Source organism: Indicator indicator, chromosome 6, assembly GCF_027791375.1.
Source record: "Indicator indicator isolate 239-I01 chromosome 6, UM_Iind_1.1, whole genome shotgun sequence".
Lineage (NCBI taxonomy): Eukaryota > Metazoa > Chordata > Aves > Piciformes > Indicatoridae > Indicator > Indicator indicator.
Window position 1 is genome coordinate 14,957,157 of NC_072015.1, and position 14,287 is coordinate 14,971,443.

Consider the following 14,287-nt stretch of genomic DNA (forward strand, 5'->3'; position numbering starts at 1 on the left):
ACCCCCTTGGCCTGGCTCTCAAATCTACCATCACAAACACCACGTCACAGAAATGACTCCAGAAAGGTACAAATTTGCTGCATATCAGGCAGCAATTTACTGAGCAGAAAGACAAAACAATGCAGTCTCTCATTATTTCTGCTTGGCACAGCAGATGTGATGGGCAGCAGCCAGATGGCTCCTGCCCCTAGCCGGGTTGCATCAGGGTCTAGAGAACAAGTCTTATGAGAAGTGGTTGAGGAAACTGGAACTCAGTCTGGAAAAGAGAAGGCTTGGGAGACCTTATTGCTCTCTACAAGTACCTGAAAGGAGGTTGCTGTGAAGTGGGTGTTGGTCTTTCCTCCCTGGTATCAAGTGATAGAACAAGAGGAAATGGCCTCAATATAGAATCACTCAGGTTGGAAAAGACCCCTGGGATCACCAAGTCCAACCATCAACCCTATTCTACAAATTTCACCCCTAAACCATATTATCAAGTATCCCATATGAGCAACCTTTAAGTACATCCAGGGTTGGTGACCCAACCACCTCCCTGGGCAGCCCATTCCAATGTCTGACTATTCTTTCTGTGAAAAAAAAAATCCTAACATTGAGTCTAAGCCTATCCTGTTACAGTTTGAAGCTATTCCCTCCTTTTTTTATCACTAGTTACCTGTGAGAAGAGACCAGCACCAGCCTCTCCACAACATCCTTTCAGGTAGTTGTAGAGGGCTATGAGGTCTCCCTCTCCCCTTAGCCTTCTCTTCAAACTAAGCAGCCCCATCTCCTTCAGTCACTCTTCACAAGATTTATTCTCCAGGTCCTTCACCAGCTTCTTGCCCTCCTCTGCACTCACTCCAGCACCTTGATAGCTTTCTTGAGGTGCCCAAAAGTGGACACAATACTCGAGGTGTGGCCTGACCAGTGCTGAGAATCGCCAGTCCCCTTCTGCCAGACAGCTTCCCAGCCACACTTTTCCAAGCCTGTAGGGTTGCATAGGGTTGTTGTGGCCCAAGTGCAGGACCTGGCATTTGGCATTATTGAAGCTCATGCATTTAACATTGGCCCATCGATGCAAGTCTCTCTGTAGAGCCTCCCTTACCCTTGTGCAGATCAACACTCCCACCTAACCTGGCATCATCTAGAACTTATAAGCTATATATCCTTATCAAGATCATCAATAACTTCTCTTAAACAGAAATGATACCAACATTCATCCCTGAGGAACACCACTTGTGACTGGCCATCAGGTGGATGTAACTCCATTGACCACCACTCTTTGCACTAGGGGAAGTTTTGGTTGGATATTAGGAAACATTTCTTTACTGGAAGAGCAATCAAGCCTTGGAACAGGCTGCCCAGGGAGGTGGTATAGACATGGCACTTTGGGATATGGTTTAATGGGCATGGTGGGTTTGGCCATTAGTGGCCAATGGTTGGACTTTATGATCTTAGAGGTCTTTTCCAGCCAAGGCATTTCTATGATTCTACCCTTTAAGATGGCTCAAGAGATGCAATACAGCTGCTGCCCCCATGAACTGGCTCCTCCAGTCAAGACAGGATTAAGATTCCAGCATAAACAAATGAAACAATCACATTTTCCAAGGTACCTCATTTCCTGCATGTCATTGAGAACAAGACAGAGTGACTTTGATGTGCTAGTCACTGCTTCTTTTGCTCCTTCCCCTCCTTACAACCCGAGAGTTACTTGTAACTCAAACTAACCCAGCAACCTCTAAACTTCACTTTATGATGTCTGCTATGAGATGCAGAAGTTTGTGGTGGGATTCAATGAACAGTGTTTAAATTTGGCCTGGTTCCTCACAGGAGAGTTCAGGTTGAATCAACTGAACATCTTGTTCTGCTCTCTCCTGCTTCTGTCTTTTCCTGCTCTTTTGTACCAGTTCTCCCTCCAGTACACTCCTTAATCCAAGGAAATCCTACATTCTCACCTTCAGTTTGCTATTCATTACTGTGGAGTTAAGGAGCTGGTGGAAGGGTCAAGCATACCCTGGAGCTGCCTAAAAGAAATAACAGAAAGGTCAAACCTGAAGCAGGACATGAGGAACAGGACCATTCATTCTTCTAAGTAGCTGGAGGATGCTGACCCAGCCCTGTCCATAGAGCCACCCCACTTCTGCCAGTGGCAATTTTTGTAGTGCCCTGGAAATCTGTAATCCAGGCCTGCTCTTTCTCCTTCCTGCTAGGGTGGAGCTGGAATTCCTCAAAACCAGCCATATAATTAATTTAACCCTAAGAACAGCATGGTGCTGCATGAGAAGCAGCAGACAATAAGAAGTCAATGCTTGCATTTCATTTAATGCTTGTAAAGCTTGTTGTGAGACCATTAGAATTCAGCTTGAAAACCCTGTTTAATTATTCACTATGAGGGCAGGCAGCATCTCTCTACCACACTGAAGGAAAACATGGAGACACTTTTCAGTGCAAAATAACAGAGGAGCATTTATTGAACTAGCTACACAACGTCTCTCAGGATGGTCATGTCATCCTCTGCAGCAGGTGTTTGCACACTCTGCTTAAGGTGGATTATTATTAACATTTCTTTTTGCAGTGATGGAAAAGCAAAATATGCCCTAAGCTTACCAAGGAAACCAAGTGAGAAAAATAATTTGATTATATGTCTATGGATAAAGTGAGACCAGTTAGAAAAGCTCCACCCTGCAAGAATGAAGCATTAATAAAAAAGAATTTAACAAAGCTGACTTGATTTCCTCCCTTGTGAGTGGAATTCTGCCTGGAAGGGAAAAATGGCTTTGAGTGGGGGGGAGGGAATGACCTACTCTGAAGTTATTACTTTTTTAATTTTTGCTTAGATACTGTAAATAACCTTCTTTGAACACAATTTAAAAAGACTTTTTTTTTTTCTTTTTGAAATTCACAAACAAAATACTTGAAATAGGTCTTGTTAAACCTCTGTGGGAGAGGCAAGAATCCTCACCTGCACAGTGTCCTTGGTCAGCAGAATGGCTGTCATAGCTCCTCCTGATATCTTCCCTGTGCCCTGGCTCCAAATGCTTAGGGGCTCCAGCTGGACAAGCATCCAGCAGAGCCAGGGCCAGGAAATGTCTCTTTCCAAATGTACTATGGCCTCAAGCACCTTCCTGTGACCAAAAGCTTCCATTCTGAATTTCCATGTAAGCAAGTCAAAGATACTTCCATATTAGGTGGTGGTTATCTGAGATCAAATAGTCTGTTCTTTCCCATCTTAACTAAAGAAGCAGGACAGGTGACTGCCAGAGTACAAAGGCAGGAGCTTAGCATGAAGGAATTCTGCATTGGAAGCAGGAAAACTTTCTCTCTCTCTCAAAAAGAAAATCATTTAGTCATGTGCAAGTCAGCTTCCAGACTTATTTGCAAAGGTTTACTCCAAGTTGAAGAAAGGGGGAAGAAAAAAAAAACAATCAATCTTACTTGGCTTACCCCTGGTACTTACAACACATCAAAAGAGTGATGAGCTTTGCTCTGTGGAAATGTCTAAGAAGCTGGATAAAGCAGGGTAAGATTGAGAAGGCATGATGCTGAAGGTGTTCATGATGTGGTTGGAGTAGCTCAGTAAGTAGGTCAGCTGAAAACCCTGGAGACAGTAATGGTTCTATTCCTTCACTGCATCCAAGACAGTCCACCAGCTCTCAGTACCTTCCATATAGTGCCCTTTAGCCCATTTGTTACCAGCCCTACTGACCTGGAGCAGAGACCAGAGGAAAGATGATGGTTAGTACCCAAGAAGGAGAGTTGAGATATCCTCTCCTGCCCCATGGGACTCACAAAATTTTGAATGAATTTTAGAATGGTTTGGGATAAAAGGGACCTTTAAATGTCATTTGGTCTAACCATTCTGCAGTGAGTAAGGACATCTTCAACTGGAGCAGGGTGCTCAGAGCCCTGAACAACCTGACCTGGAACGTTTTCAGGGATGGGGCATCTACCATCTATGGGCAGCCTGGGCTAGTGTCTCATCACCCTCATTAAACAAATTCTTCCCATCTAGACTAGCCCCAAGCTGGCCCAGCATCTGGGGCTCCTCCATCCCACATTCAAAGACAAAGTCGTCAGGTGAAAAGATCTGTCCAAAGTGGCTAGAGTGCACAGAATTCATCATTGTAGTAGACATTGACCCTCTGCAGCTGCAGGTCACTGTCTCTGTGGGATCTGCCAGAGGGGCCAATGCTCATCGCCAGTCACCTCCCAGAACTAGAAGAAATCACTGGAGAATAGCAATTACTGACCACAGCCACCCAATGCCAGTCACACCAGTGCAGACCAATCTCTGCGTGCCATGGCCCCCACCACTCCCTGACACAGCAGAGCAGCTGTCACAGGGTGAGGTGGGTCAGTGCTCAAGGGCTTGCCTGGCTCCAGCAGCTGAGTTTGCACAGGCAGACTGGCAGCTGGAGCTCATTCTTTCCTAGCTGGGATCCACAGGATCCTAATCCTGGCTATCTCCCTATCTAGCCACAGCTTTAGACTCTCCAACCACAAGAAGTTGGCAATGCTTGCTGCTCCAACTGGGGAAGGGGTTAGCCATGGCACTGACAATATCTCCTTCCCTCCCTGGGTAGCTGTCACTGTGGCCACAGCACAGAAGCAGGGACCAGAGCCCCTCTGCATGATTCATTCTTATTTCTTCCATACAGGATGCCTCTTGCAAAACCTTTGGCCTTAGAAATGTTACTCATTGACATGGACAAACCAACACCCCACAGAGGAGTTTAAGGCACGCAGATTACTTGAGCCAAAATCCCCTCAGTAGTTCTTGCTAGGTGAAAGAGAAGTGCAATCAAAAGCCCTTGAAGACATCTGATTGTTGTCTGGCATACAGCAGCATCAGTTTGTGGTGAATGGTCTCCTGGGTGATAGATACAGCTAAAGCTTAAAGATCCAACAGTAAAACTACAACCCCCAGGACCAGAGTGAGACATCCTCCCTTATAGTTGACTTACTGTCCCTACCAAGTTGTTCTGAACATCATCTCTACACCGTCCAGTTGCCTTTGCCCGTCCCCTCGGTGCTGCTGAAACAGTTTGATTCTTCATTTCGCTATGATGGGCAAATGTAATATTGGTGAAAGGAGAAGTTTCTGCCTAGGGTATCTCTGTTTACAAATTCTCCTCCTCTAGAAAACACAGAGCACAACCAGCATCAAGTGATGTGGGATGATGTCCTACTTCCCATAAGGGAGCTGTAGTGAACTGTGTCCCGTGGCTTAGCTGTAAGGGCTAACTTTTAAGGGTTAACCAGAGTGCAATTACACTAAGAATTAGAAGCCAGACCTGATGATCACTAGTGAAGCCTGCTACAGCTCCACAGCAGAAAGGAAGATCTTTAGCAGCTTCTCATCTTCCAGTGAAATTGTTGACATTGGTTTGCTGGCTCCTCCCCCCCCTCAGCTTTACAGAGCTGTGTGATAACCAGGTCCACGTGCAGCCCAGCCAGGTAATTTCAAAGGAAGGTTACTGTGACAACCAGCTGTTATTTCCCCAAAGGGCCTGGGGCAGCAGCCATGAACTCACATGTTGAAACAACCTCCATTTGCTTAATGCTTAATCCTAGAACTTCTAAAGCACTGAGAAATACAAGTGCTCTGGTGGGTACATGAGGTTGGATTTATTCACTGACAGCTCAGGTGGTTTAAATGTTTCTTCATCCCCTTTACAGGGTGTACAGCAGAAATGAAGCACATAAAAAAAGCTTTACCAAGTACCTATTTTTATGCACACCAGGTTAATAGGTCCAGAGGAAGACCCAGACCAGCATCTGCAGATGACAGTCACTTAGAACACAACCAGGCACAATATTAGTCATATACAGCAGCACCCTTAAAAGCCTTTATTCCAGTAATGTCTTGGAAGCATTCCCTTAAGGGATCACAGAAGATTGTACACATGGGGATACCAGCTCTGAGCAGGACGGACCACAGCAATCATGACATTGGTTCTGAAAGTAACACTTTTTTAGCCTAGGAGTACACACCCCTAAATGGCATTTGGGTGAAAGACTAAGGTCCCCTATTGGATAACCACAATGCTCCAGAAGGATTTCACTGACTTTATAGGAAGAAGAAAAGCCTTACAGGTCCTGTAACTCCTGACGCTGTAAACTTGGGGTTCTTGCATCCTTAAAGCATATGGTACCACAAATCCCCATCCATCACCATAAGGAAACCACACTTTCTTCTGCACAGATGCACAGCAGGGTTCTGCAGCACTGCTCACCTGCCTGGGTGGAGGGTCCAGACTGTGACACAGGAAGAGCACCAAGCAACAGCCCTGTGAATGCATCTCTTGGAGGTGAGAGACAGCTATTGTTAGAGTGATGACTCCTAGACTGTAAATATGCACTAGGCCATGTCATCTGGAAAGCTGCCCATCACCTCTTGTCTCCTAAAGGGAATTGATTGCCCTGAAGACCTGATCCTTCACACAGTTATGGGAAGCTTTGTGGCTATTTTGGGAAAAATTCATTTTTATGCTGAAATAGAAAGTTCAGGTTCTTCATCAAGTTCAAGTCATCTGCTAGTACAAAGCTATGCCTCTATGCATGACTAATATATAGTGAGGACGAAATAGGACAGGTCAGGATCAAGTCAAACCACAGGCAGCTAACCATATGCATGTACTATAAAAGTACAAGTTCAGGAAGAGGTGCTGAAAGTCAGCTGGGAAGCCCGCAGCCATCCTGTCACATCAGTCTGGACAGCTTGCAATGTGGAACTCAATGCCTTCTCACTGACCTCACTACCATGTATGTCCATAAAAAGGAGTGGCAGGGTTCTCCAGTGCAGTGTCCCATCCCTATTAGCCAAAAGCAGCTTTCTCCCCATCAACAGATTAGCTGCTAGACACAGGAGTGTCTAACAGTGGATCCCCATTTTCCATAAGTATAGTTTCTATAACCCCAAGCTACCATCTTCAATGGACAAGCAGCAGTTTCCTCACACTACTAAATCAAAATCCTGCTTTATTGAGTTAGAGCTTTCAAGTCAGGTTAAGGGTTAAACTGAGAAGAAAACAATACAAGAGTTACCATCTTAAATCTAGAGAAAAATAAAGCAGAGACGACAGTTTAGGACACAAAAAGCCTTTATGTTTGAGAAGTTAACCATTTCAACAGAAGACTCTGAAGTATTTTTGCAACTACTGTTACATTGGACAGTCAAGGATACAAAACTGCTGACAGAAGCAACAGTGGAGAGCACCAAATTAAAAAAATGCATGCTTCAGCACAACTGCACAGATTCCTCCTCCCAACAAACACCTGCCTGCTCAGACTATACTTAACTCCTACCCATTCCAACTTTATGCCTCATCCTCCTCTCCTTCCTCTTCAAACTCGCCCTGCTCATCAGCAGTGGCATCCTGGTATTGCTGGTATTCAGAGACCAGGTCGTTCATGTTGCTCTCGGCCTCTGTGAACTCCATTTCATCCATGCCCTCACCCGTGTACCAGTGCAAGAAAGCCTTGCGCCGGAACATGGCAGTGAACTGCTCCGAGATCCTCTTGAAGAGCTCCTGGATGGCTGTGCTGTTGCCAATGAAGGTGGCGGACATCTTGAGGCCACGTGGTGGGATGTCACAGACTGCCGTCTTGACGTTGTTGGGGATCCACTCCACGAAGTAGCTGCTGTTCTTGTTCTGCACGTTGAGCATCTGCTCGTCCACCTCCTTCATGGACATGCGGCCCCGGAAGATGGCAGCCACCGTCAGGTAGCGACCGTGGCGGGGGTCGCAGGCGGCCATCATGTTCTTGGAGTCGAACATCTGCTGTGTCAGCTCGGGCACCGTCAGGGCGCGGTACTGCTGGCTGCCACGGCTGGTCAGCGGGGCAAAGCCCGGCATGAAGAAGTGCAGCCGTGGGAAAGGCACCATGTTGACCGCCAGCTTGCGCAGGTCAGCGTTCAGCTGGCCGGGGAAGCGGAGGCAGGTGGTCACGCCACTCATGGTGGCTGACACCAGGTGGTTGAGGTCCCCGTAGGTGGGAGTGGTCAGCTTCAGGGTGCGGAAGCAAATGTCATACAGGGCCTCGTTGTCGATGCAGTAGGTCTCATCCGTGTTCTCCACCAGCTGGTGCACGGAGAGGGTGGCGTTGTAGGGCTCCACCACTGTGTCCGACACCTTGGGGGAGGGCATGACGCTGAAGGTGTTCATGATGCGGTCGGGGTACTCCTCCCGAATCTTGCTGATCAGGAGGGTGCCCATCCCAGAGCCTGTGCCGCCACCCAGCGAGTGGGTCAACTGGAAGCCCTGGAGGCAGTCACAGCTCTCCGACTCCTTCCTCACCACATCCAGGACAGAGTCCACCAGCTCGGCACCTTCTGTGTAGTGCCCCTTGGCCCAGTTGTTGCCAGCCCCACTCTGACCTGAGAAGTAGAGATCACAAGCAAGATGCTATGTCAGCAGCCAAGGAAGAACAGAGAAAATACAACATCTCCTGCCCTATGAGGCTTTCCCTTCCCCTTCATCCCAACTATGCTACAGAGATTCAGGTCCTGCAGGGCCACCTGCATGCTCACTCAGTGTTCTCACTGCACAAATCTCCTGCTTTGGGACTCTTCCATTGCAGAGTTACTCACCAAAGACAAAGTTGTCAGGACGGAAGATCTGTCCAAAGGGGCCAGAGCGCACAGAGTCCATTGTGCCAGGCTCCAAGTCCACCAGGATGGCACGGGGGACATACTTGTTACCTGAGGGAGGAACCAGAGCTGTGTTCTTGAAACCCTGCTGTGCTCCCTTCCACCTCCCTGCAATTTACTACCCGTGACGTTGAGAGAATTAGGAGGGAAGTGGTTGGGGTTGAGAGCACAAAGCAGCCATTGAAGCTGCACAGGGAAGCGAGTTAACGGAGGGGCGTTACCGGTGGCTTCATTGTAGTAGACGTTGATCCTCTCCAGCTGCAGGTCGCTGTCCCCATGGTAGCTGCCGGTGGGGTCGATGCCATGCTCATCACTGATCACCTCCCAGAACTGTGAATACCGGCGATTGGGGTGAAGAAGAGGAGTCAGTGGGGCCACGCCCTGCCGCACCCCCCGTCCAAATCTCTGCCACGTGGCTCTCCGGGATTCGCTCCCGCACCCCCCCCTGCCCCAGACAACGACGGGAGGGATGTGCACCGGCTCGGTGCCTGCTTTCCCCGCTCGCTCTGGACCCCCACAGCCAGACTGCGGGGCCGCCCCACCCCACCGACACCGCGGAACGCCCTTCCTCCTCCCCCCGCCATCCCCAAATCTCCAGTAAGGAGCAGTGCTCAATAGCGGGAAGACGGAACCCTCCCAATAGCGCTTTCCCCAGGGACACGCAGTTACAACGGGCACCGCCCCGGAGCTGGTGCAGGCATTGCCCTGGAACCCCGGGCAGAGGAACAGGACGCCAGCCCGTACCTTGGCGCCGATCTGGTTGCCGCACTGCCCGGCCTGGATGTGCACGATCTCACGCATGGTGCCGGTGTCCGCCGCTCCTTCTGCCGCCGACTTCTCCTCCTGCTCCCGCACTCGCCGCTGCAGCGGCCGCGCCCCTCGGACACCCTTAAATGAGGCGCCGCGCCCCGCCCTGACACAGACGTCACGCCAGAGCGGCGCCCAGCCAATAGGAGCGCTGTAGTGGGGCGGGGCTGCGGCATTGTCGGGGGGGCGGTGGGGCGTGGCCTGGCTCGGGGGGGCGTGGCCAGGGCGGGGCTGCCTGGGAGCGGCTGGTGCCGCTGTTGCTGTCGGTTCGAGTCTGACAGCAGGGACAAAGGAGCGGAGGGCGGCGGTGGCTTATACGTCAACCGGCCCCGATGCTGGCGGCCGCCCTCCCGCAGCCCTCTCGCAGTCTTTTGTTCCCCGTAGACGAGCGGCTTTCCCTGCCGCAGACGCAGGCGGTGCCCCGGAGGGGAAGAGCGGGAGCTGTGCCTACCCTCCGCCCTCTGCCGGTGCCTCCGTTCACACGGTGCCGGCGGGAGACACCCCTCCCCCCGGAGGCACCACGCTGCCCAGGGCATCACTAAGCCCCAGTAACGACCGTCCCGCACAAGCCGCACTGCACTGACCCGGTTCATCCACCGCCGATAGCACCCCCGGGGGCGTGTCCCCCTCCCCAGCACTGGCTGTGCCTTGTAACCTCCACCATCCACCCTGCCCTAAATACAGCCCTCCCCTGAGCGACCCCGCCCGGTGCCGAGCTCAGCTTTTCATTCTCCCCCTAAAAAGGTCGGATTCAGTCCCTTCAGCTGAGCCTAGAGCTGCTCTCTAGGAGAACGACCAGCACCAGGAGGGAGGTCCCCATGCGGGGGCGGCCACCAGCCACCTCCCAGCCAGACAATAAAGCAGGCAGGTGCCGCTGCACAGGCTGCGGGAGCTTGGGCGGGGTGGGGGGGACAGGACATTTTCCCTTTGCTTTGCAGCAATCGGTCTTTAAACTCGCCGCACTTTGTGGCTTCCTTGCGGATTATACAGCCGCTGAGGGATGAGAAAGGAAAAGCGGGGCGGGGTGGGAAAGGAGGAAGGTTGATGTGCACCCCGGGGATGCTTTCCCCGGTGTATTTCCAGCAGCCCGGTATGGTACCGCGGGCATGACAAGGGCAGGGCATATTCCCACTGAGGTGGAGGACGTCGGGAGGAGGAAGAGCCCTCCGATGCGGTCAGCTTGGCGTGTTGGCTCTTCCTCGGTATCGCCTGTTCCACATCGGGATTTATATGAGCCTGTGTCGCGATGGGAGGGTGCGGCTGTCCCGGGAGAGTGCCCAGAGCGCCGGCAAGGGCAGGCACCCACCCAACCCAGTCCAGTGACTCTCTGAATGACTTCTACAGCGATTCTGGAAGGGCAGACTCGAGTCCATCACTGTTTTCAACCCACATTTCTTCAGTACGTTCTTTCCTTCATTCTATGAATGTGCTGAACCCCCTCACCTATCTAAGCTGGTTTCTGCCACCCTGCCTGGGGTGTTAATCACCCCAGCTCTGGTTTTACATCCTTCCAAAGCAGTTTGAAGGACAACCCGGCTTCCTCTGGCTGACATGCTGAAGCATCCACACCTTTCTTTTGTTCTCTTTGCAGGGAGAAGTCATCCCAGTTCCAAAAAGGGGAGGTGGAAAATTCACTCCCAGGTTTGTCTCTTCAATAGTGATTTTGGTATAAATAAATCCAATCACTCGCACACTCCCCCACCCCCCCATGAGATGTTTGTCCTGGTCTAAAGCCAGGAGCGATTTAATTATTTGGTTGACTACGCTTGGCGAACAATGTGGAGCTTTAATTCCGAGTGAAAAATTTCGGCAGCATGTTAACTGCATAATCAACGGCCACATCTAGAATGACTCCGTTAAAAATAACTTGCAGATTAGCAGCTCCAGCAGACCACTGACTGCTTCAGGTAATTGTTCAGAGCAATTCCAGTCTTTCCATGGCTGCGGTGGGTGTGATCCTGGAGCAGCAAGATTCAGTTACAGTCAGGCTGGTGCAAAATGCAGGTAGTGGGACAGCTCACTACTATGATTCCCAAGGGTTCTGTGTATCATAATCAGTTATTTACTAGAAGGACTGTTGACATTTCAGCCTGAAAGCTGGTTTTACACATCCTCCATACCTATGTTAAGCTCTTTCCTGACAGCTTGAGGCTTCAAAGGAAGCCATTTTAAAATCCAATTCAAGGAAAAGAGATTATTAACACTGGAGGAAAGAAACCCACCCCAAAGGCTTGATCTTAACATAAATTAATTCACATATTTAATGGTGGGGGAGAATTCAAGCAGATCTTCTGTGTAGAACTTGTTGAGGCTGCAAGAGAAAAACTACATGAAATGTTTTTTTGTTTTTTTTTTTTTTTGAATAAACAGCCACATTTCAGAGGGATAAGGGAGGAAGCCCATGTCTGGATTTTCTGCAGCCCCTAGGCAAGAGGCAAAGAGCAGATCTCAGACATGATCCAGCTTAATTTGAAGGCAAGTATTTGTCACAGAGGGTTTCCCAAAGGTTCAGAATAGCTTGTTGGGAATTACTTGCTGGAAAATGAACTGCTCAGCTGTTGGCACCCCTCTCTTCCCTCTCAGTATTTGCCTCACATCGGTGTGTCTGTTAGCTCAGCCCCTGTTCCAGCCCCAGGGCTGGCCCTGGCTGGATTCCTCCATCCCCAGTCTCCCCGGCAACCACCCTCCCACCCCAGCAGAAAAGGGCTGCACAAAAAAGAATGGAACAAAAACAACAACAACAACAAAAAAGTCTACAACATTTTCCCTCACCGGGCTCATTTCCCAGGGTGGAAAAGCAGCAGGGTGGTGAAATTCCACCTCACAAGGTTGTTTCTCAGCCATCCTCACTGGATATGACAGAGGAGAAATAACATGAGTTCAGTTAAGAGTTTGTTTAATGAAGCTTAGAGGATCAACTCAGTTTTATCCAATGTATCCTCTCCCCATCCCTGGATTTCATGGTCCCATCCTCCCAGCTGTGGGGTTGGGTGTGATCACTGGCAGAGCCTTCCTCTTAAGCCACTGAAGGGGTAACCAATGAAGGTCCCCATTCCCTTGCAGGGTGCAGGAGGTAGTAAAAGACAGCTATATAAAGCCCAAGGAAATGACTCAATCATTTCACTTCATGGTAGGAAATATGTATGTTTGTGTCATGTCCCGCAGCACAGTTTGTAGATCATTAGGAGTTTTTTCCCTAAAGAAAAACTTGCTTTTCCTTTCACAGATTGCATTGGATTGGAAGGGACCCTCCAAGGTCATCTTGTCCAACTCCCTGCAGTCAGCAGGGTCACATCCATCTAGATCAGGCTGCCCAGGATCACATCAAGTTTGACCTTTAACGTCTCCAGAGTTGGGGTGTCTACCACACCCCTGGACAACCTGTTCCAGTGTCTCACCACCCTCATTGTGAAGAACTTCCTTCTGATGTCCAGCCCAAATCTCCCTTGCCCCAGTTTCAAACCATTGCCCCTTATCCTATCACCATAAGCCCTTGGAAACAGTCCCTCCCCAGCTCTCCTGTAGGTCCCCTTGAAACACTGAAATGTGGTTATAAGGAATTTGCACTTCCATGCAATTTAGCAAATCCAGCCCTAGCAGCAGGTGTAACACATGCACTCCTCCCATGGCTCACCAACACGTTGTATGGGACATGTCCTCATCTGTTCCTCCTCCCATAAGGATATGAACAACTTGAAGATCTTGAACTCATACCTGAACATCCAAAAGTGGTACCAAAGCTTCCCATATCTTAATGATTGGGATGCTGTATTATACCAAAATGAGAAGAAGTTTGGACTCTCGAAACCCCAGGGTGGTGGTTGAATCCCCACCCCTGGAGGTGTTGAAAAGACACAGAGATGTGATTCTAAGAGGTGTGGTTTAGCACCCAACTTGGTAAACTTAGATAATGGTTGGACTTGATGATCTTAAAGGCCTTTTCCAACTGAAGCAATTCTAGATTCTATTCTAACTTGCAGTCCTACACCACAGCCCAGTCTAGACAGCAGATGACCTGCATTTAGGGCATCATTAGGTCATGTAGGGCAAACCTCCTCTGCATATATAATTATAACGTGGAGGAGGGGCAGGCTGGGAGGACCCTGGGTACATTGGAGAGGCATTCAGCATGGTGCTTATGGAGAAGGAACATTTTGTATCACTTCAAATACATTTTTTGTTTGGGATCATGCATTTTTGTTTTTATTATAGGCTACACCAGTAGCTGGACCCACCAGTGGCTAGCTGGTGGGAAAGGACAAGAGACAGGACAAAGCTGGTAGCACCCACAGCTGTGTGCTGAGCATGACTTTTGCTACTCTTGCCCCTAACAAAAGCACAGGCTCTAAGATGGCCTGGCTGCACAACCTTGGTCCAGGCTCTCAAAAGAGTTGTGGAGCTATGGGCAAGTCAGTAGTGCAGCACCATGACTGAGGAGAAAATGTGTAGATGCAGGTAGAGGTAGGATGATAGGAATACAATCATCAGTAGGTCAAGGACTGAGGAGAATTGGCACCAGCAGGGAAAGCTGTGAGCTCCTCACTACAAGGAGGACATTGAGGTGCTGTAGCAGGTCCAGAGAAGGACAACAAAGCTGTTGGAAGGTTTAGAGCACAAGTTTTGTGAGGAGTGGCTGAGGGACCTGGGGTTGTTTCATCTGGAAATAAAGAAGGTAGAGGGGAGAAATTCTTGCTCTCTACAATTCCCTGAAAGGATGTTGTGGCCCCGTGGGGATCATCTCTCCTCCTGGATAACAAGTGATAGGATAAGAGCCCTCAAGTTGTGCCAGGAGAGGTTTAGGTTGGACGTGAGGGTTGTCAGGTCCTGCAACAGGCTGCCCAGGGCAGTGGT

The 14,287-nt window shown here is 49.6% G+C and overlaps 1 protein-coding gene across 7 annotated transcripts; it reads right to left on the bottom strand.

The window, feature by feature from the left end:
• Positions 1 to 2,970: 2,970 nt before the first annotated feature.
• Positions 2,971 to 9,467, bottom strand: LOC128967661 (tubulin beta-2 chain). 7 transcript variants are annotated; one of them, XM_054381850.1, is made up of 5 exons: positions 9,374 to 9,467; positions 8,851 to 8,959; positions 8,570 to 8,680; positions 7,307 to 8,356; positions 2,971 to 2,996 (listed from the first exon to the last, which is right to left on the bottom strand). In XM_054381850.1, exons 1-5 carry the CDS (start codon positions 9,428 to 9,430, stop codon positions 2,971 to 2,973), a joined length of 1,353 nt encoding a protein of 450 aa, XP_054237825.1. In that variant the 5' UTR covers positions 9,431 to 9,467. The 7 variants fall into 7 exon arrangements, with proteins under 7 accessions (XP_054237825.1, XP_054237826.1, XP_054237823.1 ...); XM_054381851.1 differs by lacking the exon at positions 2,971 to 2,996 and having other exon boundaries at positions 7,069 to 8,060; positions 8,097 to 8,356; XM_054381848.1 differs by lacking the exon at positions 2,971 to 2,996 and having other exon boundaries at positions 7,069 to 8,356.
• Between the last annotated feature and the right edge of the window lie 4,820 nt (positions 9,468 to 14,287).